This window comes from Cryphonectria parasitica (genome assembly GCF_011745365.1).
Source record: "Cryphonectria parasitica EP155 unplaced genomic scaffold M406scaffold_1, whole genome shotgun sequence".
NCBI classification, from domain to species: Eukaryota; Fungi; Ascomycota; class Sordariomycetes; order Diaporthales; family Cryphonectriaceae; genus Cryphonectria; species Cryphonectria parasitica.
The window spans coordinates 4613820-4640406 of record NW_024468909.1 but is presented as its reverse complement, the minus strand read 5'-3'; the positions used below and the strand labels follow the sequence as shown (position 1 = coordinate 4640406).

The 26587-nt window shown below is 54.1% G+C and overlaps 11 protein-coding genes across 11 annotated transcripts; 4 read left to right on the top strand and 7 right to left on the bottom strand.

Moving 5' to 3' along the window:
* Positions 1–2121: 2121 nt before the first annotated feature.
* Positions 2122–3225, top strand: M406DRAFT_248133 (uncharacterized protein; the record flags this gene model as incomplete). Its single annotated transcript, XM_040916510.1, has 3 exons — positions 2122–2599; positions 2678–2809; positions 2906–3225. 3 exons carry the CDS (start codon positions 2122–2124, stop codon positions 3223–3225), a joined length of 930 nt encoding a protein of 309 aa, XP_040781598.1.
* A 919-nt stretch (positions 3226–4144) lies between these two features.
* On the bottom strand, positions 4145–4399 carry M406DRAFT_224494 (uncharacterized protein; the record flags this gene model as incomplete). Its single annotated transcript, XM_040915687.1, has 1 exon — positions 4145–4399. A coding segment is annotated over one exon (255 nt), but the record flags the coding sequence as incomplete, so codon positions are not given.
* Positions 4400–4900: 501 nt separating this feature from the next.
* M406DRAFT_105453 (uncharacterized protein) lies at positions 4901–6196 on the bottom strand (the record flags this gene model as incomplete). Its single annotated transcript, XM_040915146.1, has 3 exons — positions 6108–6196; positions 5860–6036; positions 4901–5732 (listed from the first exon to the last, which is right to left on the bottom strand). The coding sequence occupies exons 2-3, from the start codon at positions 5970–5972 to the stop codon at positions 4901–4903; spliced, it is 945 nt and encodes a 314-aa protein (XP_040781596.1). The 5' UTR covers positions 5973–6036; positions 6108–6196.
* A 3646-nt stretch (positions 6197–9842) lies between these two features.
* M406DRAFT_67019 (uncharacterized protein) lies at positions 9843–10175 on the top strand (the record flags this gene model as incomplete). Its single annotated transcript, XM_040925036.1, has 2 exons — positions 9843–10061; positions 10101–10175. Coding segments are annotated over 2 exons (294 nt in total), but the record flags the coding sequence as incomplete, so codon positions are not given.
* A 293-nt stretch (positions 10176–10468) lies between these two features.
* On the bottom strand, positions 10469–10921 carry M406DRAFT_336259 (uncharacterized protein; the record flags this gene model as incomplete). Its single annotated transcript, XM_040921128.1, has 1 exon — positions 10469–10921. The coding sequence occupies one exon, from the start codon at positions 10919–10921 to the stop codon at positions 10469–10471; it is 453 nt and encodes a 150-aa protein (XP_040781594.1).
* Positions 10922–10996: 75 nt separating this feature from the next.
* Positions 10997–11743, bottom strand: M406DRAFT_222621 (uncharacterized protein; the record flags this gene model as incomplete). Its single annotated transcript, XM_040915624.1, has 1 exon — positions 10997–11743. A coding segment is annotated over one exon (747 nt), but the record flags the coding sequence as incomplete, so codon positions are not given.
* A 2887-nt stretch (positions 11744–14630) lies between these two features.
* Positions 14631–16276, top strand: M406DRAFT_245034 (SPRY-domain-containing protein; the record flags this gene model as incomplete). The annotated part of the gene is made up of 3 exons (XM_040916299.1): positions 14631–14883; positions 14955–15260; positions 15342–16276. The coding sequence occupies 3 exons, from the start codon at positions 14631–14633 to the stop codon at positions 16274–16276; spliced, it is 1494 nt and encodes a 497-aa protein (XP_040781592.1).
* A 1754-nt stretch (positions 16277–18030) lies between these two features.
* On the bottom strand, positions 18031–20013 carry M406DRAFT_326059 (Metallo-dependent phosphatase; the record flags this gene model as incomplete). The annotated part of the gene is made up of 4 exons (XM_040920042.1): positions 18031–18292; positions 18363–18901; positions 18991–19839; positions 19999–20013. 4 exons carry the CDS (start codon positions 20011–20013, stop codon positions 18031–18033), a joined length of 1665 nt encoding a protein of 554 aa, XP_040781591.1.
* A 1217-nt stretch (positions 20014–21230) lies between these two features.
* Positions 21231–22346, bottom strand: M406DRAFT_231170 (uncharacterized protein; the record flags this gene model as incomplete). The annotated part of the gene is made up of 1 exon (XM_040915863.1): positions 21231–22346. A coding segment is annotated over one exon (1116 nt), but the record flags the coding sequence as incomplete, so codon positions are not given.
* Positions 22347–22826: 480 nt separating this feature from the next.
* Positions 22827–23527, top strand: M406DRAFT_67015 (uncharacterized protein; the record flags this gene model as incomplete). Its single annotated transcript, XM_040925035.1, has 4 exons — positions 22827–22982; positions 23124–23234; positions 23364–23427; positions 23469–23527. 4 exons carry the CDS (start codon positions 22827–22829, stop codon positions 23525–23527), a joined length of 390 nt encoding a protein of 129 aa, XP_040781589.1.
* An 89-nt stretch (positions 23528–23616) lies between these two features.
* On the bottom strand, positions 23617–25160 carry M406DRAFT_100944 (uncharacterized protein). Its single transcript, XM_040914929.1, has one exon. It carries the CDS (start codon positions 25125–25127, stop codon positions 24477–24479), a length of 651 nt encoding a protein of 216 aa, XP_040781588.1. The 5' UTR covers positions 25128–25160; the 3' UTR covers positions 23617–24476.
* Between the last annotated feature and the right edge of the window lie 1427 nt (positions 25161–26587).

Here is a 26587-nt window from a genome sequence, read left to right as displayed (position 1 = left end):
CAGCCACCTTCTTTAACCTCTCGCCGCGGGCACCGCTCCCGACCCCCGAGCCAGACGCACGCTCTAGCTTCCCACTTAGCCCGCCGAACCACCACCAGATCCAATTTAAGTCGCACGCCGACAAGCTACCCTTTGGGCCCCAGAGCTTCACCTGCGTTGTCTACCGCTTTCCTGCGGCGGCGCCCGAGTCGCACTACCGCAACGTCATCAACGAGGCCCGCCGCGTGCTCAAGCCCGGCGGTTACATTGAGCTGTCTATCCTGGACGTCGACATGAACAACATGGGCAACCACGCGCGCCGCGCAGTGCGCCGGCTCAAGGAGCGCATCCACATCCGCGCGCCTGAGATCAGCCTTGGGTCCAGTTCAGACCTGATCCTCCGGCTGCTGGGACGGAAGGGATTCACCGACATCAAGACTTGCCGCGTTGGTGTCCCTCTGGCCAGCGCCACTGCCCCCTCGCCCCCCTCCACTGACAACAAGATGGACTCGTCGTCCTCGTCTTCCTCGTCCTCCAGGGCGGCGGCCGGTACTTCTTCTGCCTCGAGGGGTCCCGCGACGGCAGCGGCGACCACCCGCAGGAGAAGCAAGAAGGAGACGCGCAGCCTCGCGGAGATGATGAACGCCGAAGGACCCGGCGCGGACGAGGGCATCACCAAAATGGTTGCCAAGGTCGGGCGCTGGTGGTACGAACGGTGCTACGAGAGCGTCGCCCCGGACGGCAGGGGCAAGACTATGTGGAGCGACCAGGCCCTGCTTGCTGAGTGTGAGGAGTGGCAAACAAGCTTGAAGCTGATGGTTTGTCATGCGCGCATCCCGGATAGAAGTCGGGTTGCCAGCATCTAGAGGAGCGAGTCCTCGGACCTCTTCGCGATAAAATTGAAAAGCATATGCTGCGGGCATACAACGGACATCATTCACCTACACACACCACTCTAACCTACGAACCACCAACGATCAGACAGTGAGACGATTCATGCTACGACTTGGATCGAAGCCTCCATCTCTGATCTTTTCGTTTTATCGCTACCATTTCACATGAGCACGGCGCAGGACCAAGACGAAATTGTTCAAACAATAACAAAACGACATCGGCATTTTAGGTTATTCCCCCAAGGCCATTTCACACATCAAAGGATGGAGAAAAGAAAAGTACAAGACGAAGAAGGCGCAAGCCTAAACACAGCCACCAACACTGTTGAGAGGAGTGATGCAACTATCAATTTGGAAGCCCAAGCATGGAGTGGCACACAGGCAGTACATCTACAAGCATTTCCAGGGGTCAACATCTCAGTCCTTATGTTTCTTCTCATATTTTGCTACGGGTTGGCAGGAAAAGGCAGTCTCAGCGGGTCGAGATTCGGTAGTCTTCACGGACACTCTGCTATTTTCTTTTCAGCTTCTTCCTGGGGGACCATGGAAAAGATCAGGGAACATTCAACCTGAGTAATTAATGATGGGGTATATGGACTGGATCCGTTTCATTTTCTTATTCATTTTCACCTTTTTTCTTCTTATTCTCTCTTCAACCTTCAACACGCATCGATTATCGATATAATCCAGTCCACAATCGTCTGGACACGAAAAGGGGAGGATGGAGTGGAATGACTGCAACGACAGAAGGGATTGGATGATGACCTGGGATGACGACGACGGAGAGAGAGAGAGAGAGAGAGAGAGAGAGAGAGAGAGAGAGGAGCGATGTATCGTTCTGAGGCATTGGATGATGGTTGATAGTTTGAGCGTGTCTGGTGTGCGTTGCTTCTGTTGTTTAGGACCTTGCTTTAGTAGCGTTAATAGAGATACCCCGGTACGATCATTTTTGACGATTTTTTCTTGTCCTATTGCCCGTATCTACGAGGGGTGAAATGCCGTGTGGAGTGCCATGGAAGATATCCAACGAAATGACTGCGGATCAGAAAGATGTACGGAAAAAGACTAAAGGGGTGTGGGCCCAATCCTTATTTGGTAAGTAATTCCTTTAGTAGTTATGCCATGCTCAATCCTCGTATTGTATAGCATTGAATCACTGAGTCCTTACCTAGTCTACCAGCAACAACAAGGGAAAGCGTTCTTTTCCTTCTTCTCTCTTTCTCTCTCTCCCCCCATCCACACAACAATAATGGAGACGACGCCCCCCACCAAGCTAAACCCCAACCTAAGCGGCGTCCCAGAGACACTCCTCGGCATCCTCTACGCCCGCGCCGTCGACGCCAGAGCAGCCACGCCGATCCTGGCCGACCGCCACGCCGCCCGCCTGGTGCAGCAGCTCGACTACCACTGGACAGGGCTGCGGCTCACGGGGGCCCGGTGCGCCGTCTTTGCCCTCCGCGCGCGGTTCCTGGATCGGTGGGTGGGCGAGTTCTTGCGCGAGGCTCGGGGCCGGGGCGAGCCGGCTGTTACGGTGCTGCATCTGGCTGCGGGGCTGGACACGCGCGCGCTGCGGGTCCTCGAGGAGTATTGCTGTCGTGGTGGTGGTGATGATGATGATGATGATGATGATGATGATGATGATGATGATGATGATGACGACACTGGGCTGCTGGTGCACTGGGTGGACTGTGACCTGCCGAACGTGGTGGAGCTGCGAGAGAAGCTGGGTATACCACACCCCAACAACAACAACACCACCACCAAGGCGTCGTCGTCGTCGTCGTCGTCGTCGTCATTGTCGTCAGCTCGCGTGCGGTACGAGTGCAAGGCCGTCGACGTCACGGAGGCGAACTGGCTGGCGAGGTTGGCATTGCCTCGCAGCCGGCCGACCATGGTCGTGTTCGAGGGGCTGACGATGTACCTGCAACCAGCGCAAGGTCGGGACCTGCTTGGTCAGCTGACGGGATACTTTACGACGGCGGCGGCGGCAGGAGGAGGAGGAGGAGGAGGAGGAGGAGGAGGAGGAGAACAAGGGGGAAGGAGGAGCGGTGACGGTGGCGGTGGCAGCAGCAGCAGAAACCAGGTGTGTTTTGACTGCCTGTCCTGGCTCGCTGTGGTGCTGCAGAGGCTCGAGCCCATCGTGGCGCAGACGGGGGCGAGGTTCTACTGGGCCGTGGACGAGCCGCGGGAGCTGGAGGGCGGCGAGGCGGGGTTGAGGCTGCGGGACGAGGTGTTTCCTATTGCTGCGGCGGAGAATGTGGAGTTGCCGTATCTGGCGCGGTGGGGGTTCTGGTTGGGTTCTTGGATCCCTGGGGTGAGGAGGATGGGGAGATATGTCAGGTTTGAGTGGTGAAGGGGAACCAGGACTAGGGCGCTATCGCTCTGAAAGAAACGATGAACATCTCAGCAGTGGGCAAGAAGAGCTCATGCAACCCAAGCGTGCTGGGAGAAAAGAGGACAGCAAACTAAGGCTACATGAGCACAAGCACAGGGTGGAAAACCTGCCTTGGACCTGTCCAGAGGGTTCAAAATAGAAAGGAGAAGAAAAGTTGCTGGGATTGTTATCATCTCGTCAAGAAAATCTAAAGAGAATGATTTCCTTATATGTACGAGGACCCATGCCCTGTTCCACTCAATATCCTGAGGGCCTCCACACCCTCCACCAGAGCAAAACATAGTAGGGCAGAAAATAGTATTCCTAGCAGCAGCTGGAAATAAAAATTTTGCAGCAGGAAGTTGGGAGGTGCAGAGATGGAGCGGGTCTGTCCACTTGAAGGCAACTGAGTGTGGTACTCGCTGTCCCTCATCTGGGCAAAAGCCCGGACAGCTTCCATTGCTTCCTCTTTTCTCCAATCCTTGTCTGGCCAGCCAAACTTGTGGTACAAGTGACGGACCCACCTCCCGTCCTCCTGCGAGCCAAAGAACGTCCCAGGGCTGCTGGGCGCGCCTCTGCTCTCCAGCTCCTCAAAGCCGAGACGGTGCTCCCCTTCCTCCTGCTCCTCTCCGAGCCGCACGACACAGCCGTCACACTCGGGTACAAACAGCGCCTGCAAGCCGGCGTACTCCTGCTTCTTTTCCCTGAGATACCTCTCCACGGGGAGGACCTTGCCAGAGTCCATCCGGATGAACTCCTCATACACCACGCCCGTCATGGTGTCGAGCATCATGTCCAGCCCGCCGCTCTCGTACCCCTCGAAGATAACCACCCTGTGCCTCGACACCGGCCCGTTAAACGCATGACAGGTCTCGCCCGACTTGAGGTCGCTGCCGCTAAAGTCCTCACCGGTGGCCGTCGAGTAGTCCAGGACGTCGCAGTTGAAGTCGACGCTGTGGAGGTTGCGGTGCTCCTCGATGTAGGGGAGGTGCCGCAGCACGTCGATGACCATGTCCGTCTTGCCGAAGCCGCTGCATGTCTCGCGCGTGATGTTGGGCCAGCCTCCCTTTGGCGGGTGTTTCAGGGCCGCCTCGGGGAGGTACAGGGTTGTGAGGAAGGTGTAGTAGTCGCGGAACGGCGCGACGAGGTGTTCTATGAGGGACTGTCTGATGCGCGTCTCGTGGGCGAGGTAGAGGTTGTTGAGTTGGTGGCAGGTCAGGCGCAGGGCGATGACACTCCACTGGTCCGGGAGGGACTCGAATACCTGCAGCATCAGCTCAGGAATGAGTCCCTGGAGGGTGTGCCTGTAAGTAGAAGGGGAGGAGGGTTGTTGGTTGGGCTGAGCAGCCATTGTGGCCATGTGATTCTTTGTGTGTACAGTAAGTTATCACAAGTTGTGCGACGAGGTTCGAGGAAACTAAAAGTAAAAAAACGGAGGTCTCGCAAAAGGGTCAGTAATGAATTGCTGTAACGGGTATTTATTAGTTGCCGACAGGGTTTAATCGACCAACTAGGACATGGCCAAATTTAGGCAGCAGTGGGTTGAAATCTCAGCCCTGTTCTAGCCAGTCATTCCCCCTCATGGTTGCACTGTTCTCTATAGAAACCGCACCAGTGAGAATCTTGGCCCCAAGGAATCTGCCCTTAAGACTTGTCATGTACGCGACAGCAGCCACCATAGCTGCGTCCTCTCGGCTCTCTCCTCGGGTGTCTGCAGATGCGTCTTCGCATCAAGGGCCCGCTTCAGCACGCTCGCTCTCTTGGCAATGGCCTCGACAAGATCTGTCGCGTGGCGTCTTGCCTCTGATGCCTCTTCCATCTCCTGTCCTGCACTGACACAATGTGTCTCTGCCGCCCTCGCCGCCGCCCGCAGAGACACGGTGAGCACCGTCTCGCAATTGTCGTCACCGAGAATGTCCCACTTGTTCAGGAACATCATCAGGTCGGACCTGAGATCGCTGGTCTGGATAAATTTCTGCTGCTTCTCCTTCAGCTCGGCCTGCCTGCTCTCAAGGTCTGCCTCCCTTGCTTCGAGCTCGACCAGCGTGATGGAGTGCTCTGCATGCAGCACCGCCAGTCCGTTCGGGGACAGGGACGCAGGCTGTGGGGAGATGGCCTGGAGCTGGTCCTCCAGCAAAATGGGAGGCGAGGCAACGACGTCTGCTGTTGTGGACACGACCTCTGGGGCTGCAGCAGCAGCAGTAGAGTCCACATCTGCCGTGGAATCATCGTCGGGAGGGGGGCTCCAGACATAGTCCACCGTGTACCGCGGCTTGCGATTGAGCTGGTGCCTCTTGAAGTGTGCCAAGAACTTGTCATGGCGACGAAACTTGTGGTCTCGAGCGTCGCAGCCCGGTACCAAGCAGTAGTATGCTGGACTCTCGTCCGGACGGACGTGCTTTGCTATGCAGTGTCTGAGAAGAGCATCCGCCCTGGAGAACTGTTTGCCGCACTGAGAACAATTCTGGCGCTGCCGTGACGGAGGGCTGGGATTCAGGTTGTTAGCGAATAGGTTTATTTGTCTTGATTGGGGTATGACGGCTACGACGCCACACAAAACAGACACGGCTGTGGTGGTTCAAGATTTTTTGACAACGAGAAAAGTCAACGCACATGGAGGAGTCCTTGTTGCGTGTCCTAGGCTTGTGGCCTGACCCAGCAGCACCCGTCTCAACTTCGCTGGCTCCAAGAGACTTAAATGCGACTCGGCTGCCGCGGGATGGCATCTCTTGTGTTTGTGAGGAGGGAAGAAATGCTGTGAAAAGGGACGGACTACCTTCAAGGGGTTCACTGAGGAGATCCAAGTTAGTGAGTGGGTGATCAGGGAAATAAAATGCTCAGGAATCTGGGGGAAGGCAAACAGGAATTATGTCGAGACGCAATGCGAAGCACCTCGTTATATATTGGCCTCGAGAAGGAAGTGTAGACAAGCCGCAGAGCTTCGGTGAATGGCCTCCTAGTAACGGGGCGGAATTGTAATATGGGTAACGGGGTGGAAATGTCAGTAAGCTATACACGGGGTGGAAGAACGACCAGTCCACGGGGTGGAAACGTCAAGATCAGGGAAACACCACTGATCCTACTGGACCAAGGACGGGGTGGAAAGTTTCCAGAGGAAGAGGTGGAAGAGGTGGAAGAGGTGGAAGAGGGGACGGGGTGGAATGAGTTCAAGAGGAGGGGTGGAACCAGACCAAATAGGCGTAGAGTGGGGTGGAAGAATTGCAAAAGCAGGCTAAGATTGACACTGGTTGGTCTGGTTGGGTAAGTACAGACATACGTAAATACTTAGCATAGTAGATTTCTCCTAACAAGGGTGGCAGGGCAACAACGGCGGGGGTGGTAGTGGTGGCTGAGCACCGTTGACCCCAGGCCCGGAGACCTCACTGACAAATTGACAAAGCCACAGACTGGCAACAAGACGAAAGAAGAGGCTTCGACTGGCCTTGGCAAATTGGTAATACCGCATCTGCAGTACAGTGCATGTTTACTTGCGCCTTGCCAGGCGTCAAATTAAAGCCACAATCACAGAAAGATTCACGATTGGGGGTGGACGACAATGCAGCGGATTCTGACAGGGATTTTCATACGTACCGTCAACTGCAGCGGGATGGATGCTGCATGGGGTGGAAGACATATCATGACATCCCAGAGTCATTCTTCAAGTCCTTGGGCAGAAAAGGTTCGATACATATAGCCAGCGCCCATCTCCAAACATCTACACATTGTATCGAGATTCCCACAATAGGCCACTGCTTACAACGCTTTTTTCTTATTGTGAGGAACGATTCATCGTATACCACAAAGCATTCCTCTTGAGCCGTCTTGGGGATAGGATTATCATTCATCAGCCCGTGAGTCTCGTTGTTCCTTGCTCGAATATCTCACCACCTGGCCATCGCTCAAAATCGGCTGTGATGAGGAAAAAAAAAAAGTGCTTATAAGGGGAAGCTCATGGCACTGAGAATGCAGCATACAGACGCTACTGCAGGCTCTGCTTCACATCCATCTTTGAACCGACCCAACACCATCTAGCTACACTCTCCCGACCTCAGCGTCATGAACACATACAAAGCCGTCGGCCTTGCAATCCTCATCGTACTGGCGTCTCCAGCCTATACGATGCCAATCGTGAGTAACGCGTTTCCTTTCATCGGAACGAGAACGGACAATGGGACAGACAGCTGAGAGAGAAGATAATGAATCAGCAGAGAGACAACGCCCCGAGGTCGTTCGACCCTGGAACACCATTAAGCCTCGGAGATGCTCTACAGGTGACCATTGGCCTGCTCAATTTATTGTGTGCTATCACGTCAGCCATCTGGGGTCCATGTTTTCGCAGCCGTTAGGAAAGCTGTGCCGAACAATTTCTTCAGTCTGGGGAGAGGAAGGGACACATATAAAGGACCTTGAAGACAGCCAATAGTGCAATGTAAGAAGCCAGAGCAAAGAAGAATATACGCTGAGAATATTGGAAAAGTACTCTGAAACCATGAGCTGTATTCGATACCTCATATTCAATCAGGTGTCCCCTCGTGTGATTATGTCGACTTGCTGCAAGTACATGAGGCATGCCCGGCACAGTGCAAGTCGGGCCCGGTGGTCATCACCATTTGACACATTTAAATGTGCAAGACATACCGTGCATATTCTCTGTAAAGTATACATGCTTGACTAATATATCATTCTGTCTCGCAATGATAATCAGGTCCATGGCAACTGTCTCCAACAAAAAGAAAAAGAAGAAAAAAAAAGGTGCAAACGAGAACCAAGGCTCCTAGAGGCTAGGATTGAAGATACAGCTGCCTATAATGGCTGAAGAGCCCAGGGGACTGTATCTTATAATCACCTCGACCACTGCACTACATGCACGGCCCTGATTCGATAAGTGACAGATCAACTGTTGGACTAACCCATCTACCAACCATTGCTCAATTGTTGCAAAGACTTCTTGGATTACTGGCTTGTCTACTGGTTTTGCAGCCTAATTACTTATAAGTACTCAGCACTGATTGTATGACCTTCTTGTCCATGCCTATGCCCACGTCACCATTGCAATTGCACTGATTGCACTGTTTATACTTACAATTCCACTCAAGTATTCAAAAGGTTTCAACTATGGTACTCATATGACTCCTTGAGCTCTTCGGAGACATGTGCAGCAGTCACACAGCAATTGCTTTTCAATTTAATTGTTCAGGAAGCCAGTGTACACATGTTGAAACTCGCCCATTAAATTGCTAGTCTGAGCACTTTTGCAATGCAAACAATTGGGTATCCTGAAATAGGAGGAGATGAGCATCTAAGCCGCCAAAATATTCACATAGCGGATGGCAGGGCTAGAAGCAGCTGTTGAAAGGTTGTACAGATTGGAGACATCAGTCGTGCATGCGGGCTTTAGCATTTCCTAATTGGGAAGGCATGATAGGACACATTGCTCATCCTCAAACCTCTTTGCCTTGGTCTCAAAAGAGACCCTTGGAAGATGTTTCAGAACACGGCAAACAAATGATCCGTTCCTCACACTGTTTGAGATTCACTAGCTCCTTCTTGGGTACTCTTTGCAGACCAAATCTATACCAAACATTTTGTAGAAGACAACCCTCCAGTGGCAAGCCGCTTTTGGCCTGTCTCCACTCCCCATTCTGCAATCATATTTTGGCATATAAACCTTGTGAATAGTACCAATATCACGTACGACCATACCTAGTGGAGAGCTTGGGATCCCGTCTGCTCTCCTCTAAATAAGCCACTAAGGGCCGGATGTCCAGTTCGATAGATCGTGGTCCGAAAACGTAGTCTTCCGGTCGAATGTTGCGGCCTGGCGAACGCTGGGAGTTCCGTCACGTTGGCGTTTTCGGCCCGGCGCTTGAGTATCAAACTCAAGGTTGCGGCTCAAGCCATGCCTAAGCGCTCGAGATCAAGCCCTGAACCCGACCTGAGCAAAGTTTAATGTCTAAAATAACCTCAGCTGTACCTAGGTAGCTTGCATCCAAGTAGTCCTTCCAGCAAGGTTTGCCACGCCGTGCGTGCATATGCACGTTTGGCTCAGGTCAAGCTTTGATGTGTTATTTCCAGCCTTTCGTTTTGAAGTGCACGCCGCTGCCTGTTCTGGGTGGCAGCGTGCATTGTGAACGAGATATAGCATGTGCAGCAACAAGCCTCTGTGCTTGTCTCTCCTACCTACTCAGGTAGGCATGCTATAATATATTACACCCTCTTCTATAAGACTGATGGGACCTCGGACGTCCCCACTTATCTTACATAAGCAACCAGGGACTACATATTAGGGCATCACATATAGCCACCGCTAGCTAGCCTCCTCTCCTCCACACTCTCTCTTCTTTTCTCTTCATCTTCCTCTTTCATATACTCTCCCGAATAAACTGGCCTTTTCTATGCACTGTTACGATTCGAGAGCTAGTGATACGGAGACCTCCTTGTTCACAATAAAGACTCTGGCAATGCAGCCAACACAAGAAGATGAGAAGCCGTTCGCCCACTTTCATCGTGTTCAAACACCCGAAGTCTGACTCTCGGAACTTCCGGGTGCTGCTCTCCTATATAGATATCCCTCCCCACTACCTACTGGCATCAACATGCCTCCAAAGAAGTTGTACTTCTCTAAGGGTTTCGTGGATCCACAGGACCGTCAGCCAGGAGAAGACTCCCTCTTAGCTGAGGGCTTCGACTGGCCAGCCATCCGCTCTGATGTACCACCACCGACGTACTCAACACCAGTGCCATCTGCTGAGGATGTTCTGGCCTACAGTACAGAGTTCATCATCCAGGAGACCGGTCGGACTTCACGAGCTAAGGTATACATAGGAATTCATTGCTGTGCTGACCTATCCTAGTCAGCATCTAGAATGTCAATAAATCATGATAAGACTACCCTTTGCATCCACTCTTCCTTCGTGCTGTTCCCCTGTGTGTATATCCAACTATTTACATTATACCTAGGTTCATATGTAAGTAATACTTGCATGTTATTGTCAGGCTGTCTATTCGACATATCTTGCCAAGTTCCTTAGCGACCACAGCATACCACTTGGACACATGGGTTTTAATATTTATTGCAAGAACGAGGCATAGAAGAGTGACGTAGAACTGACCAAGTTGGCCAACCACGACCGAACTATTGCACTAGAATGTGTAGTGTTAGGTGCTAGGATGTCAGCAGCATATGATATCTACATGTTATGACATCGTATTGGCTTGGCCCCTATGGGCATGGTGTGCTGGAAGCTTGACCAAGCTGCAACTCTGGGTCCTGTTCCAGATCATAGTCCTGGTCGTGGTCCTCCTTCGATCTTGCATGCTCAACTGGCAGGCTTGGACCTAGTCTTGGGCTTACACTTGAGACAGAAGCAGAAGAGCCAATTTCTGCCAACGACGGCACAGCAGAGATATCACTGGCATAGACACGCCGCCGTTTTCCATGCCGCACATCCTCGTCGCGTGTCCTCTTGCGACACCTCTCCTCATCCCGAGAGACAGTCGTGTCGCGCCACCCGCGCCCGTTCCAATCGTACGCGCTGCCCCATTCAACCTCATCCCGGCCCTGCTCAGATGATGTACGGCTGCGCTTGCGAGGGCTAGCACTTCTAGTGCCGCCTCCGCCGTAGAGCAGATCAATATCCTTAGCAAGCATACCTTGCTCCTTCACCCTAGCCATACCATCCTCCCATACTCGATATCTTGCCAATGTAGTCATCGGTCTTCCCATCAAGATAAACCCTTTGACCAGGCAAAGTACTGTCCAAGCAGATCGTACGAACAAGTATTCAACCTCTGTCCCAAACATTCCCCCGGGCCGTAGGTACCGGCCGTGATACTCGTCAACAAATTCGCTCAGCATGTTGTGTGTAAGATTTTGGGGAAGGGAAATCGTTTGAACCGCAAAACGTTGATGCCGTGGCGCAAAGGCCCAAAGTTGTTTGTCCATAGCTGTATGTAAAGAACAGTCGAGAATGATTTGGTTGGAAGGACAATCGGTTGGGTTGGAGGCTGAATGCGAATCGTATATGGTCATCGCATTGTTAAGAAACCATGTTTTTTCTTCCCTTGGACTGAGGTGAGCTACTTCGACTGTAAAGCGGCCGGTTACAACACAACGCTGTTCGCCTGGTACGTCGCCTGCCAAAGTTATGTCGTCTGCCAAAGTAGCTGCTACCGCATCCTGCCATGCTTGAGGAGCACTTCCAGGAAACTGCCACTCTTGAAACGATGGTACAACAGCGTATATTGGTTTGTCGGGAACGATAAAGAAGTATTGATTGTGTGTGAGGATGCTGTCGTTGTCTGCCACGATCCGGGGTCCGTCGGCCTGCTCTGCAACGAGATAGCCGTCAAAGGCATTATTGGCGATAATCTGGCAGGCTGTAAGCGCGGTCAGGTAATGTACGCCCCACGGTCCCCGCGGCGAGGCGCTCTCAACGCGAGGCAAGGAGAAGAGCCTGTTGAATGGTGCATTGTAACCAGGGTGGCAAAATGCGACGGAGCTTCTGGGGAGAGCTGTTCGTGAAGGTATGTCGTGATATGTACCGGGCGGGATGGCAGGAAGGCCGGAGTCGAGCGAAGGCGGCGTAGCGGGTGCAGCTGGTGCGACGACGGATGCGTTGGGAGTAGTGAGGAGCCGATGGCGGCCGCATAGTTATAGGAGATGGTGGTGTTGAAGAGAGGTTGTAGCGATGGTGATATTACTGGTTTGGGTTCCGAGGTTGTCCCGGAGTGGGCCGTGCACGCGGGATGCACTGTGTGAATACAAGATACATACTGTCTTTTCGCACATGTTGAAACTCCGAGATAAGGTACAAGACAGGATCTGCTGCATGCTTGTATCCACGCCGAATTGGCAATACTAAACTGGAATGTTGCTGTATTTAGGGGTCTGCAGGGTTTCGTTATAGTGTCTGACATCGTCTTTCAGCCCAGGCCTGCAAAGGTCGAGATGACGGGCCACAGCCGAATTTCCGGACCACCGCAAAATTACAGAACCTCGATCCGAACTTTTCAAAGGGGGCCATTTTCGTGTGTCTCATAGAAGGTAGCTAATTGCTTGGATAACGGGCGAGTGGACCACGTAGAGAGACTCTAGTTAGTACCTGACGGATTTGAGCGTGCGAGGGCATCTCCGTGTCGATGCATTCTTCACTGCAGCTAGAATATAGGTAGCTGTTCAGCCACGTCCACACACAAGAGGCATCTCGGGAGGGCGTTGCCTTGTGTCCACGTGCCTCGTGCTGATCAAGAATGTGTAGTTGGCGTCCACAGGGGCAGATTGTGGCCACGGGAGATCTCTTCCTTGTCAATGATGATTGTTGTCACATTCTGAGATGTTGCATGCACGTCTTGCCGGAAGTTTTTTCAGGCGGAGAAGCCTGTGAGTTGAGATCACAATTCTGACAGGCAATGTCAATGGAGGCAAAAGATTGGCCCATGGAGGAAAAGGTGCTGACGGGGGAGGGGTGAAAGAGAGCCAGAAGCTTAAATGCAAAATTAGCATCAGCACGCGAGCATGGCTGGATCTTGACACAACCAGCCACTCGGGGCAGGCGGCGATCTGAGAGCCTGTATAAGTGATGAAGGTAAAAATAAGATCGCAGTATGCACTGCACGTTGAGACCTCTGGAGAGACATCTCAGGTAGATTAAAAGTCCTGCAGCTTGGCGTATCGCCATATGATAAAGAGGTCGCGAGGCCGGTCGGCCCTGGTCTTTCATGAAACCACCTGCGCAGGGCCAAAGCCTCAACAGAGGGTCTTTTACACCAGACCCGCCCCGGCCTTACGGCAGCCAGCATGAACGAGCAGGGGCCAAGGGGTGGGGTTCCAAGGGCTCTCATGCTATACGCTGAGGGTCGTAAGCTCATATCCAGCATAGGCTCTCTCTGCAGCACCAGGTTCTGGTTCGAGAGAGCTGGTGACGCAGATATAATGAAGGGAATGGGATCGACCTGGGGAATTTATATTGCAGAGGACTGACGGCCAGTCGGCTCATTTCGACATTGATGTTCCGGGTTCTTTATGGAAGCCGATGAGATGAGGGTAATTCATAGGGGCATTGACCAAAATCGTTCCTTCTGCGACTCCCCTGTCCTGTCAGGGCTCTTTTCCACGACCATGGCTTGTCTTGAGACCAGATCCCACTCCTAAAACACGCTGCGCGGGCCAGCATTATTGCTGTCTTCATGTCGACGCTCTATGTATCCTTACAGGGTACGTGTGTTAGTATTTCCAGTGAGGGCCTGACGTAGCAGCTAGCAGTGCACGGGTCATGACTACCTTGGGATACCTTGGCTGACGCTGCAGGTGGGCCCTGTAAAACGGAGGTGGCGGGCTTCGGGTCCTTCTCCAGCAGTTACCGTAGTATTCTTGTACTATGTATGGTAATACACTGAGCTATTCACACGGATTGGGCGACCCTGACAGCGCTTATGCCCACTGTTCTCCAACACCAACAACCACCATACTTACCCACACCCCATCCCCATTGTCCCCTGTGGTCGAACCTTCGACCGCCAGCCATCAAGCCTAATTCTTTCCCCCTCATCCCGCTTCTTCCGCTTCTTTCTCTTCGGATTGGATGATTGATATCATCCCCCCCCTCTTCTCACCTGACTTGATCGATCTGATTTTTTTCTTTATTTTTGTCTATGCTTCTTCTCATCGACTAGTTAAAGCCCCTACCCAACACTATTGACCTCCTCAGATGGTTTCTTTTGTCAAGCAAAAAGTGCCTTTTCATCTTTCTTCTTGGGATCTTGCCCTCTTCTCCGAAACTGTACGCTGGGACAGCACGCTGCCCTGGTGCCAGCCGTCTCATCTGCAACCGCTACCGCTTCAGCCGAACCTGCTCCGCCGCCCACAGCGCAAGCCCACCTATTAGCTATACTAGACTGCTTTGGGCTGATTGGTCTTCATTCCAAGGTTAGACGGGATCGACCCAAACAACTTGCAGCAGGCCTTGTTCCGAGCCTGCTTCGCAGCGTCCCGCTCTTGTGTGGCACGGCTCTGAGAGTCCAACCACCAACCACGCACATCATTACCACTCACACGACCCCATTCTTTCTCTTTACCTGTGCCTCCCTCCACCGACGCCGGCATCCTCTTCTCTTGTCGACGGCGACTTTCATTCCAGCTGGTTGCTGTTTGACTTCCTTCTTCCCTTTTCTCTTTCTCCTTTTCTCTTCCCCCTTCAGCCTGTTTCCTCCTTCTGCGAAGCGACTCTCCCTTCTCGAATGATTGCGTCACGGCGGTAACGCCACCCTCGCATCAAAGTCCCTAGGACCTACTATCTCGCCATAGTCCACAACGCCCCCCGCGCCTACGACTGTGTTGCGATCTTCCTATCTCAGCTCGCGATCGCGCGGCTCACAGATCGACCATGTCATCGAGATCGCCCGACGCCTTGAATGGCGTTGTTATCGGGCTACTGTCCTCCCTCGGCTCCGCCGCCCTAATAGGCATCATCTTCGTCCTCGTCTACTTCTTCAGATACACAAATTCAGGCCGCATTCTCCTCGACCGCATCGGTCGGCCTGGCGAGTACGATGATGAGCAGGCATTTGCGAGGGAGGAGGCTGAGGCCCTCGAGACCATGGACGACATGCAGAGATCAGAGTATCTCCGAGCCAAGGGTATGTTGTCTCTCTTGTCGACTTGGGCGATAGTGAGGGAGTTATCCATGATGCTAACAGCGCACTACTAGCCTTTGTCACATCCAATCCTGCCGAGTCACTGCAGACCGACATATCACTATCGCAGTACCTAGCCATACAAGAGAAGGGTGTCTCGGCATGGGAGTTCGAGCCAGAACTCGAGATCGCCAACTGCTTCGTCGAGGGCCGCACAGAAATAGAGTTCTTCGACTCCGAGTGTACCGTCATGACCAACCTTCCCGTCCCCAAACAGAACGAGGTCTACTACTGGGAGGCAAAGATTTATGAGAAGCCTGATGCGACCATGCTCGCGATCGGGATGGCCACCAAGCCTTATCCGTTGTTCAGGCTGCCAGGTATGTGGTATAAATGGCAACAGCGGACCTCCCTCGGCTGTGATCTCAATAGAGGCATTATGTACTGACGCTTAATGGCAGGCTTTCACCGACACTCTGCGGCTTACTTCTCGAATGGTTACAAGCGCTTCAACCAACCGTTCCACCAGGCACCATATGCTCCTCCCTTTGGCCAGGGCGACGTGATCGGGTGTGGATACCGACCACGAACGGGGTGCATCTTCTATACCCGCAATGGAAAAAAGTTGGACGACGTCGTACACGGCATCAAAAATCCCAATTTCTTCCCCGCCATTGGCGCCAACGGACCCGCAACTGTACACGTCAACTTTGGGCAGGCTGGTTTTGTGTTTATTGAGGCCAATGTCAAGAAATGGGGCCTGGCTCCGATGACAGGGTCTTTGGCCCCACCACCACCCTATGGATCGGAGGCCGGCAGCATCTTGTTGGAGAGTGGCAGGAAGGATGGTTACAACGGATCCCAGCGTACCCACGCTCACAGCCAGTCTGTCCAAACGTACTTCAGACCACAGCACCAGCAAGGCCTGGAGCCTCATCCTGGCCACGGTCGCACGCGCTCCGGAAACTTCAGGATGCTCTCTCCGACGAGTCCCGGTCCTGCTCGCAGCCCTACGGACATCTCACTCGCCCAGCTCGTACCCAACGATGACGACGGCGGCGAGCCTAGCAGCGCCGCCGCCACCGGTCCCGCCGACGACGCAACCACCACAGTGCCATCGGTCGGCCTTGGTCTGCAGGAGCCGAGCCATCCGCCACCCGAGTATACCAGCCCTGAATCATCTGACGCCGAGAGTCGGCGGGATAGCTCAGAGAACGAACACGCACCCCTCATACGTATCTCTCGGAGCAGAGGGGCGTCCTCCGTGACAGCGAGCGGGCGGGGCAGCAGGAGGAATACTGCGGGGCGGGAGAGCCCACCAATTCCAAGTTACAGCGATGCTGTGCGGCAAGGAGCCGGCCGTGACCGCAGCGACAGCTCGAGGTCAAACCGATGAGAAGCCGCCAGATCTCTGGGGGGGGGGGGGGTAGACAACTATTTAGCTGATGGTGATAAGCATGGGGGGCATAAAACACCTGGCGCATCAACGGGCCTCAGGAGGACAGGGTTATAGACAGCGGGCAGCTGTGCGGCAGAAATACCCAGACTGTGATAACCGACAACGGATATTCATCATCACACTGAGCACAGAGCGAGCGACATCCCATAGTGGACACATACCAGGAGGCGAAGAATTGTTTTCGATAGGGGAACATGGAGCATTGGCGCACAAGGGTGGACGGATGTTTTCCTGTGGGGTCTTGATACACACCACACTCCGATAGGTGAACGACAGTCGTGAGATATTTTGCAGGTTTTGGATGAAATGCTTTGGGAACAGATCAATTTCTGGCGTGGCGAAGTTGGAGTTTCTCAAAGTCTTGAGCCGCTTATGACGACGGCCTTTCATACGTGGTATCATTTGGAAATACAGTTTATCCGTACTCATATCCACATCACCCGTGTCTTTTTGCGTTCTAGTGCTTCCAAGGTAGATTATGTTGATGAAGGAAAAGACAAGGTCAGTGTTGAGAGAGTTGATGATGCTTTACTTAGGGACATGCGTTTCAATTCTTACCACAAGGCTACAAATCCTCGACGGACGATACCTCGAAATCTATACGAGATAAGATCATTTCGTTAGGAGCTCTTCTATATATACTCGAATGGTTGAATGGCAAAAATGACACGATTCCAATGGGGAAAGGAGGAACAAGAGGCGATCGATGCTCCCTGGGGTGTTTTTTTCTTTTGCTTTTTCTACTGGGTGTAGGTAGATCAGGTGTAGGCCATCTTCCGTCCATGTTGGGCACAACACGCACTCCCCTCATTCTCTCCTATGGTACCCGGCACGACCACCGTCCACGCCATTCAAACGAATCTACCTAGGAGATAAATCCCCTCGCTCTGTGACAGGCCATAGATCTTTCATTCCGTTGCCCCCCCCCCCCATCCCACCGAACCCATAATGAATCTCTCTCTGGCATGTTTCTCATTGACCGTGTTCCCCCTCCCCCCTTTCCTCAGTCGAATACATCTGGTCCCTCTCCCGGCCCGTTTCATTGGGTTCTGTCTGCTGTCACCCTTCACACACAAGAAAGTCTGTGCGCTCGTCTGTTTTGCTGCCCTTTTGTCCTTGCATAGGATGCAGATTCCCCCATGGATCTTCGAATTTAAAAGGGCCCATGAACCCTTCAACAACAAAAAGAGGTGGATATCAAACGTATGTATATGTGTGTGTGTATATGTATATAGATAAATAGATAGATAGCTGAGGGGGGAGGGGGGTATGCGAGGAGACAACAATCTCTCCCCCCTTGTGACGCCATGGAACGCCCCTCCTTGTATTTTTTTTATTCCTGTTGCTGCGCGCTTGTGTGTAATTGCCCATGAGTAGCAGGCCAGCTCTGCAGGCCAGCTCTCAAAGAATATGACATTCAAGACAGTAGGCAAGTCGTCGGAAGCAGGCTAAGAATGTTCTAGCGTGTCTAACGCGACGAGCGTTTTCGTAGTGATGATGAAGAAAAAAAGGACCCAGCTGGTGGATAAGCGACGCAAAGCCAAGAATGATGATCATGATAAGAATGAGGTATAATCCAAGTCCGGCCGTTTCAAATGCGTTTTTCCTTTGGTCATGGAACCCCCCCCCCCCCCTTCTTCCCGGTGTTCCCTTGAAAAGAGAGACCCTCGTATTTCCGTTCCTTTTTCTTTTCAGCCCTGCATGACCGCGATCGGTTTTCCTGCGTCGACGATGATCTGCTCATCCAGCTTCTGCTTGGTTTCGCCCCACTCGACCCTTTTCCAGGTGGTGATTCTGCCCTCATTTGTATCGATATCAAATACCCTGATCTTGCGGTGATATCCGCCGTAGCCTCCGTACCCGCCGAAACCAGAGCCGCCCGCGTAGCACATCCAGAGGGCGGGCTTGTTGGACTCGTCTGTAGACAGGGCGCAGTACTCATTTGCGTGATCGCTGAGAAGGGATTTTTGTCAGTTCTAGTGAGACAGAACAAAGGGAAAGAGAAGAAGAAGGGGGGATTTACTGTCCACAGCTGACCATGACGACGCCCTGCTCGACCAGTGCATCTCTGAAACCCGAGTTATACGTCGGCGCCGTCACACCTTCCCTCCATTCCCCAACAACCAATTGGTCCTCATCCCTGTACTCCGGGAGCGGGATATGTATAAAGGCAAGATCGAGGTGGATGTGCGTGTACTCGCTGTGCTTCTTCTTCACCCCCTGCGCTGTCTGCCGGAACCAGTCGATCTGGTTCTTCTTGATCCAGTCGTAGCCCTTGAAGCGGCGCTCGTCGGGCGAGTATGAGTGCGAGTCCAGCATGTAGACCGTCACGGCCGAGTGTTTCGAGCTCCCCTTGGCCAGGATCTCGATGTAGTAGTTGCCCACGCCGTCGATGTCGTCGGGCCCGGACTTGGAGAGGGAGTAGGGGAGGGTCTCGACGAGGGCCATCTGGTTGGCGCGAGAGAGGCTCTTCCCAGCTGCTTTCTCGTCGTCGTGATTTCCAAAGATGGAAATGTAGGGGATCTTATGCTTGATAAAGAGCTGAGCGTATTTGAAAATGGCCTAGAGGAGGAGGAGGGAAGGGGTGGGAGAGGTTAGCAAGGATACACAGCGCAATATCCAGGGGTTTCAGCCAAGGGATAATTTCTCACGGATTGCGCATCTGGAGCCGTGTCCCCATTAATCTGATCGCCGCCCAGAACGATCAGATCCGGCTTCTCATCCTCCAGGACCCTCGTGACAAAGTCAAGCGTCCTCGGATCAGCCTCACACTTCTCGCCTTCTGGGTGCTCTGGCATCTCGTCCCGGCATGCGCCCACGCCCGTGCTCAGATGCATATCCGAGACCTGCAGTATCTTGAACTTCCCGTTGTCCTTAACCTTGAGGTCTGGCTTGTAGGGCTCCTGCTGGCTGCCCCTGCGCACCGTGAGATGCGCCGAGGGGATGTGCGGGTCCGCGTTCAGGATGAGCGGGGTGCCCTTCTCGGGCAGCTCCCAGCCGTCGCGCGCCTCGACGGCATCGTCGCCAAACAGCACGTCCACGGCAGTGATGGTCTGCTTGGAGTCGATGGCCTTCTTCTTGGCGCTCCGCTTGATCCAGAGACCCGCGTCCCTCATCTCCCACCGCTCGTCCGCCTCGCCCTTGACGCCGGTGCCCGGGTCGAGGCGCCCCACGGCGAGGTCGATGACGACCTTATCGTCCGAGGTGAGCTCCTCCTCCTTTTTGCGCTTGACGTGGACGTATGCGCTGGTGACGAGCGCGCGGCCCAGGTACAGATCCTTCTCGACGCGATGCCATGTGTCCGGGTCGAGGCGGCAGGAGGAAAAGACGTTGACCGAGGAACAGGACTTGATGGCGATGTCTGTTATGAGCAATCCCGCATGGTGCTGTGGCATGTACTCATGTATGGCGGAGGGAAGAACTCGGAAATTTCTGTCGAGGAAGAAGATGACTAGGAAGGTGAGGGTGGCTAAGGCGGATGTTTGGACTATTGTCCTGACCTATTTTGTTTTGGCAACAGCCCATGGTTAGCAAGATGGATGCTCTCTCCCTCACTCTCTCTGTCTGTCTCTAGCTGCCTTGCGTGTGCGCCTGGCCCTGATGTGGAAAGACAGTGGTGGTGGTGGTGGTGGTGGTGGTGCTCGGGGAACAAAGCTCACGATTCTGCGGGTCATCGTGTGAAGGTGCTGGAGCTCTCGGGCGGTGGCAGACCCAGCCCGGCTCGTGGCATTGGAATACGCTGGCGCGTTACCGACCCAGTACGAAGATCAGCTGCGGTCGTCTGTGGTCGTGATCGTGCGTGGATGCTGCTGGGTATAATGTCCAGGGAGTAGATTCTTGGGCTTGAGGAGCAAGTCGTGTTGCTTCCGACGGACAGCACACCGCCACCATGTCCGTGCTGTCTCAACTGTCGCGCGTGTGGAGGGATTTTCTTGTGGTAATTCTTTTTTCTATGAGGCCGAGGCGAACAAAAGTTGGAAGGTCTGGTTCGTGGACTTAAAGTTCTGTAGTAATCGCATCAGCTCGACGTGTTGAGCTGTCGGAAGGGGGGGGGGGGGCGGGCGCCGAGGAAAGATAAAGTAGTTTATGATTGGGGATAAAGTCTCCAGAGGTAGCTTGTCACGAGGAGCACTAAAGTTGCCAGCAATGCAGGTAAGCCGTCCCGCTGAACATGCATCGCACAGGGGCAGTCCTTACGCCAATCCGGGGTAAGTGTTCTGGGCGTCTAGGGGGGCTGGGCTAGGCGAGGGGGGACTCTTTTAGGTGGCTGGACCCCTGGAGGGTTACCTCCTACTGTTGTACTGCACTGTATCCTAGCACAAGTAGGCGGTGGGTTCTTGATGCAACGGCTGGGGTAAAACTAGGCGCTGCTGTTTCTGCGCTGATCTCAATAAGTGACAGTAAAACTACAGCAAGAAACATATCCAACCTCTTTCGAAAACAACTATCCTGCCCAGAGCACTGCCATGGCTGCAAAGACGCTCCCAGCCACTCAAACGAAGGGTTTTTCTGATACCATCAGTCCAATGTGCCCAAATCTGATCGCTACACTGACACACAACTCACAAGCCAAACGTCAAGAGCTATTATTCTCCATACTACCACTCACAATCGCACGGAAAAGAGACATCTCAAGCGACCGAATATGCCTCGAATTGTTTGTTTGTACATGCTATCTACAATGCTACCCCGCGAGGCTGTCGCTGATGACCAACGCCATGAATTGACCGTGTCCCAAGTGAAGAATGTAATGTCGTGATCGACTTAACAAATGGAAGAAACCCATTTCCGAAGCAAAGCCCCCAAGACCATAGCCAGCCCGTTATTCCTTTATCGTTGCCCTCGTGAAAAGAAAATCACCTTTCGTTTGATTTGTGACACCTCACCGGTCCCGCCTGTACCCGCCGCTCCGCCTGTTCTTCCTCCTCTCCTCGGCATAATCCCTCACGTCTGTGCCGCCGGCCGACGAGCCCGCAGACGACAGGCCGGGGATGTGGTGCTGGTAGACCTTGGTGCCCACCTCGCTCCCGACGTCGCTCTCGGCCCAGCTGCCAGGGATGCGCGACTCGACCTCGCTGGCTGTGTAGCTTGGGGGCGCGGCCATCATGGCGGTATCCTCGGTGACGGTGTTGTCGCGCTGCCACGAAAAGGTTCTGCGGGGCCCGCCGCCCGAGCTTGAAGCGGCGGCACGGCCCTTCTCCTGCAGCTTGCGAGCCTCAGCGCGGATACGCTCTGTCTCGCGCATGTCGCGCTTGTCGGCGGTCGAGTAGACCTTTCTGATGCCACCGCTGGGGGCCTTCTTCTTGGTGGGCGAGCTGACCGGGCTGGGCTCCTGGTTGGCCATCAGCTCCTCGGTGACGCCGCTCTCGCTGTAGCCGCCCCTGCTGCTCTCGGTGGGATTCGTGGAGCCGTCCCAGGTGCTGGCGTCACTCTCCCTATTGATGCCGCCGACGCGTGCCGGCCGCTCATGGCGGTAGTTCCGCAGGTATTGCTCTGCCTCTGCCTCGGCCTCCTCGTCGACAACGCCGCCATCGTCACCAACCTTGCGCTTTCCTTCCCTGCTGCGGTGCTTCTTCTTCTCGTCCCTCTCGCGACGCTTCTCCTCGCGGCGGCGCTCCTTCTCGCGCTCCTTCTGGACGCGCTTCTGACGGCGCTTCTCGCGCCCGGCAATGTCAGAGACGCCGCCAGTAATTCCAGTCAGAGTAGTGCCGGTGACCTCGGTGCGGTTGTCGTCGTCATTGTCGTAGATGTCCTTGTAGACACTGCCGCCGCCCAGGTCGGTCGCTGTGGTGGCGCCGCTGAGGGTGGTGCCATTGGGGCCCTTGCGACGCAGCACGGTGGACTTGTAGTCATCCCAGTCGTCCTCCTTGAAGTAGAAGCCGCCGTTGCGGGCCCAGAAGAAGAACCAGATGCCGACGGCGACGAAGGCGACGCCAATCAGCCCAAAGAGCACGAAGATGAATTTGTTGTTGATGTCACCAGGGTGTATGATGCCGCTCTCTGGGTCGGGCCTGCTGTCGGTGGTGGTGTCCCGAGCGACGAGGAGGTTGTGAGCCTTGCGGGGTCCCAGGGAGAGGGCGTCGTCGTCTGCACGGGGGTGGAGGAAGGCAGATGTGAGGAGAGAGCGCGCGTAGGACGCGAGGGCGGGCGCCATCTTGCGTGGAAAACTGAGAAGCGGAAAGGGCTTCGTTCGGTTTTGGTGATGATGATCAAAGGTTGGTATGTGTGTCTCACTGAGGTCTTTGGAGAGATGAGGCTAACCTGGCTGGTCACAAATTGAGAGACCAGCCAAAGGGCCAAATGACGTTTTGCAATGGGACAATCAACACCACAGAGTGTTGAAAGTCAAGTGAAGTCGTCAAGGCCACACGTTGCTGAACGGATTGCCTTGTGATTGATGATGGGTGACGACAAACGAGCTTGGACGTATGTTTGTCGTTAGTTGATCAAAAAGTGCATTCGCTGAAATGGCAAGGCAGACGATAAAATGGGGTGCGTGGTCCTGCACGTCAAAGTTGGCCGAGGGTCTGTGGTGGTGGTTTTGTTACGGTGGAAACGCGGTGGCTGGGCCTGCACGTACCCTTGTTTCTTTGGTGGTTGGGAGGAGCTGGGGGGAAACAGCCGCAAAATCCCACCAGGCAAGGTACGTACCGTCGTGCTTTATGCAGTGCACACAGCAACAACAAAAACAGCAAGCTGATCCTTCCAAGAAAGAAAAAAGAACGTCATACAGCCTTGATAGCAATAGACCCTGGATCATATTATATTATCTCATCCAAAATAGATACTATGGATACGAGGCTTGGTGTTCTCTCGAGCCAAAAGCCTGCCAAATCAACAGGACGTCATTCTGACCAGGCAACGGTGCACAGGCCACCCATTCACGTACGGTGCAGTAAGTGACTTAGGGCCCATTTAGCATTTCTCATCCCACACCCCAAGGTACTCTTCCCTACACCCCCCATTTGGCACCGCCCAACCTATCAGGTTCCTCGAGTTGCCCTCCTTCCCGTCCACCTTGTAGCAAGCCCATTCTTTCGACGGAGCTGGAGCTCTTGTCAAGTCGGGAGTCGACATGTGGCAGATGTGTAAGACTAGCCGCCCCCATTGCACGTTTGATTGCGTCCAGGGGATCATGTCCCCTCCCTCCCATCAGGCAAAAATGGCATGCGAACTGAGAGGTGTTAGGAAGAAGAAAAAAAGGGAAAGGAAAGGAAGGAGGGAAAGGTCTTGTTCAGGAGAAGAGACACAGAAGGAACATTGTCGACAGAGTAATTGTACACAGCATGTGAATGGAATAAAATTTTGTCTGTTCCTTGACTAGAATGTGCTCTGTACATCGAGAGTACAGAGAAAGTATTCTCTCGCGCCCTGCCCCGAAAGCCAGCCCCAAGTTTGAGCAGAGTGGTATATATCAAAATGAAAACCACCACTCAAGATAACATCAATATGACAAGACTATTACAGATAACAGCATCTCCTCTGGTATCCAAAGAATTTCCCAATATCCCTAGGCCGGCCTGAAAAAGAAAGAGAGAAAAATATCCAAAATCCTTCTTTTGTCTTTTCCCTACGCCATGCGATTGCGTACCAATGCCAGAAAGGAACACCATCGCACAAGCCAAAGGGAGAAATGGAAAACAGCAGAAGGAGAAGGAGTAGCAAAAGAAGAAACATCAACTCATTATAACAGCCCCATTCCTGCTATAGCCTCATAAAACGTAGAAGGCTTTTGTTCGTCCCTCCCACCTAACTCAATTCGTTGCCTGAACAACGTCGCACATAATGGGAAAAAAAGACAGGGGAAAGCAATTGAGGTATCCAAAACTTGAATCGCCGTGTCATGAAGATTGAGAAGGACAGAAGAGGAAAAGGAAAAAAAGAAACAAACGCAAAATATAGCTCGCTCGCTCGCCTGCAATCATCCAATAGCTCATGATGCGAAGAAGAACAAACTCAGAAAATCTGGGCTCAAAAAGAAGAAGAAGAAAGAGAAGAGAGATCATCATCATCATTAGCTGTGCTTCGCTCGTCGGTTCGTTCGTTCGTCATACCATCATAAATGAAATCATTCACACCCGCACGCATCTCCGCCTGCTCTTCTGCTCCTCCTCCTCTTCTACCTCACACACCACAACTAGCTCGGGTACGGAAAACCGTGAGACCCATATGGCGCATACGCCAACGGCGGCTGCGAGTGGTAATAGTGGGATCCCAGGCTCCCGCCACCATACTCCAGCGGGTAAGGCGAAGCCGGTATGGCCTGCCCGTGCCCGTGCCCGTACCCACGCGAGTGCGAACCAGCCCTCGAGGTCGCGCGCCTGTCCCGAGCGTGCTGTGTGGCCGTCGTCGTTCCTCCACCGCCGCCGCCGCCAAGGCGTTCGCGCTCGTGCCTCGTCCGTCGTCCTCCTTCTTCAGGGCGCCGAGAGTCGCGGTCCCGCTCTCGCTCCCGCTCGTCTGCGTACGAAGAGCCCTGATCGCTGCCCCCGCGCGAGTTCCTGTCCCCGCCGACGCTGGTCGGGATGCGAATCTCGGCGCCGTCCTTGACGTCCATCTGGGCATCGCCGATCGTCAGCGTCGCCGTGCCCTTGACGAGGATCCGCATGTCGTCCATCATGTCGATGCTGTTCCTGTTGGTAGGCGCATACCCGCTGTCGCCACGGGACCTCGTCGCACTCCTGGCACCGCCGCCCTGGCCGGTGATCTTGGAGATCTGGCGCAGGCTGTCGGTGGTCAGCGGGTTGACGGGACCGTCGACCTTGTCCTGGTAGCTGCGCGCCAACCGCATCTTGTCCTCCAGGTCGCGCTCCGCCGATTGCGTGCGGCCGCCCAGGTGCAGGGAGCTCCGCCGCCCGCGCCTGGCTTCGCTTGTCACGGCCTGCTCATGCAGAGATGGGTCGATGCTCGGCCGCCGGACCGGGTGTGGTCGGTAGTTGTAGTGGAGGCCCTGCTCTGAGGGTGAGTAGAAGCTCTCATCATCCAAGATGGACTCCTCGTCGTAGTCTGCAGACGCGATGGATCCAAAGGACTGCCGTTTCTCTATGGGCAGCGGTGGTGGGAAGAAGGGGGACCGGGTCTGGATGGTCGTGCTTGGTCGGCGCCCGCCTGGCGGTGGCATGCGTGCTCGGTCGTCCAGCTCCTGTCGTGTGGGCCTCGTCTTCAGCGAGGGTCTTCTGAGGAGGACGCCACCCTCTTCGGGGTCGTCGTCGTAGTCGAGAGGATAGCCAATGCCTGGTGACGGCTGGTAGGAAGGGCGTCCCAATGCCGACGATGGGCGTCGGTAGTCTGGACGGTGCAGAGGGCGAGGGGCATGGTTAAAATAATCGGGAGCCTGCGGCGGTAGTGGTGCAAATGGCGACGGGGCGTGGAGATAGGGTCCAGGGCTCGGCGGAGGAATCGGCACAAAAGGTGACTGCGGAGGAAACGAAGTGCCCAGCGGAGGAGGGGCATTCGCATAATATCTTGCGTTCGCTAGGGGCGGTTTTGAGGCAGAAGGGCCATAGTAGCTGGACGGTCGCTGGTTCGTTGAGGTGTATGCTCTTGGTCGGCCTGATGTGGCGGCTGCTGTGATGATCGGGCTCGGCACATGTTTAGTCGGGCTGCCTCTGGGCTGTTCACCTTGTTGCTTCCGCGACGACGACGACGTCGTCGTCGTCTGAAGGACTGGAAGCGCTGTCCTGCTGGTTCTTGGCTTTGGTCTATCTTTTGAGGTCCTCTTTTCTTTCTCTCTAGCTTTCTCTCTCTCCCTCTCCTTGTCTCGAGACTCCCTTGCTCTTCTCGCGTCCCGCTTGCGAGGGCTGCTAGAGTGGTGGTTGTTGTTGTTGTTGCTGTTTGAGTCCGAATCGAGGTGGAGAGGACTTCCCATCGGTGATGACGAGCCACTCCCTGCTGCCTTCAGCCGATGGTTATCCTTTCTTGTCCTCGACACATTGGCCTCTTCTTTGACACTGGGCGGTCCAGTGGAAACATAGGTCTTGGTATCATCAATCACGTTCCCTTCCTCGTCGGCATCCTCCATGTAAGGTTGTTTCTCTTGGTGGTGCGCCATGACGAACGAAAGCGGGGCTGGCGATGGCGATGACGGCGCTGCACACTGACTGGGTTGACTCGGCCGTTAGGCGGGGAGGGGTCGCCCTGCGCTTGGGTCTGAGTCTGGGAAAAGGCAACTTACACTCTCAATCCAGGAAAGATTGAGAGCTGTGCTGCGACTGTAGAATGTGTACGAAACCCGGGGCCCAGGCCGGGAGA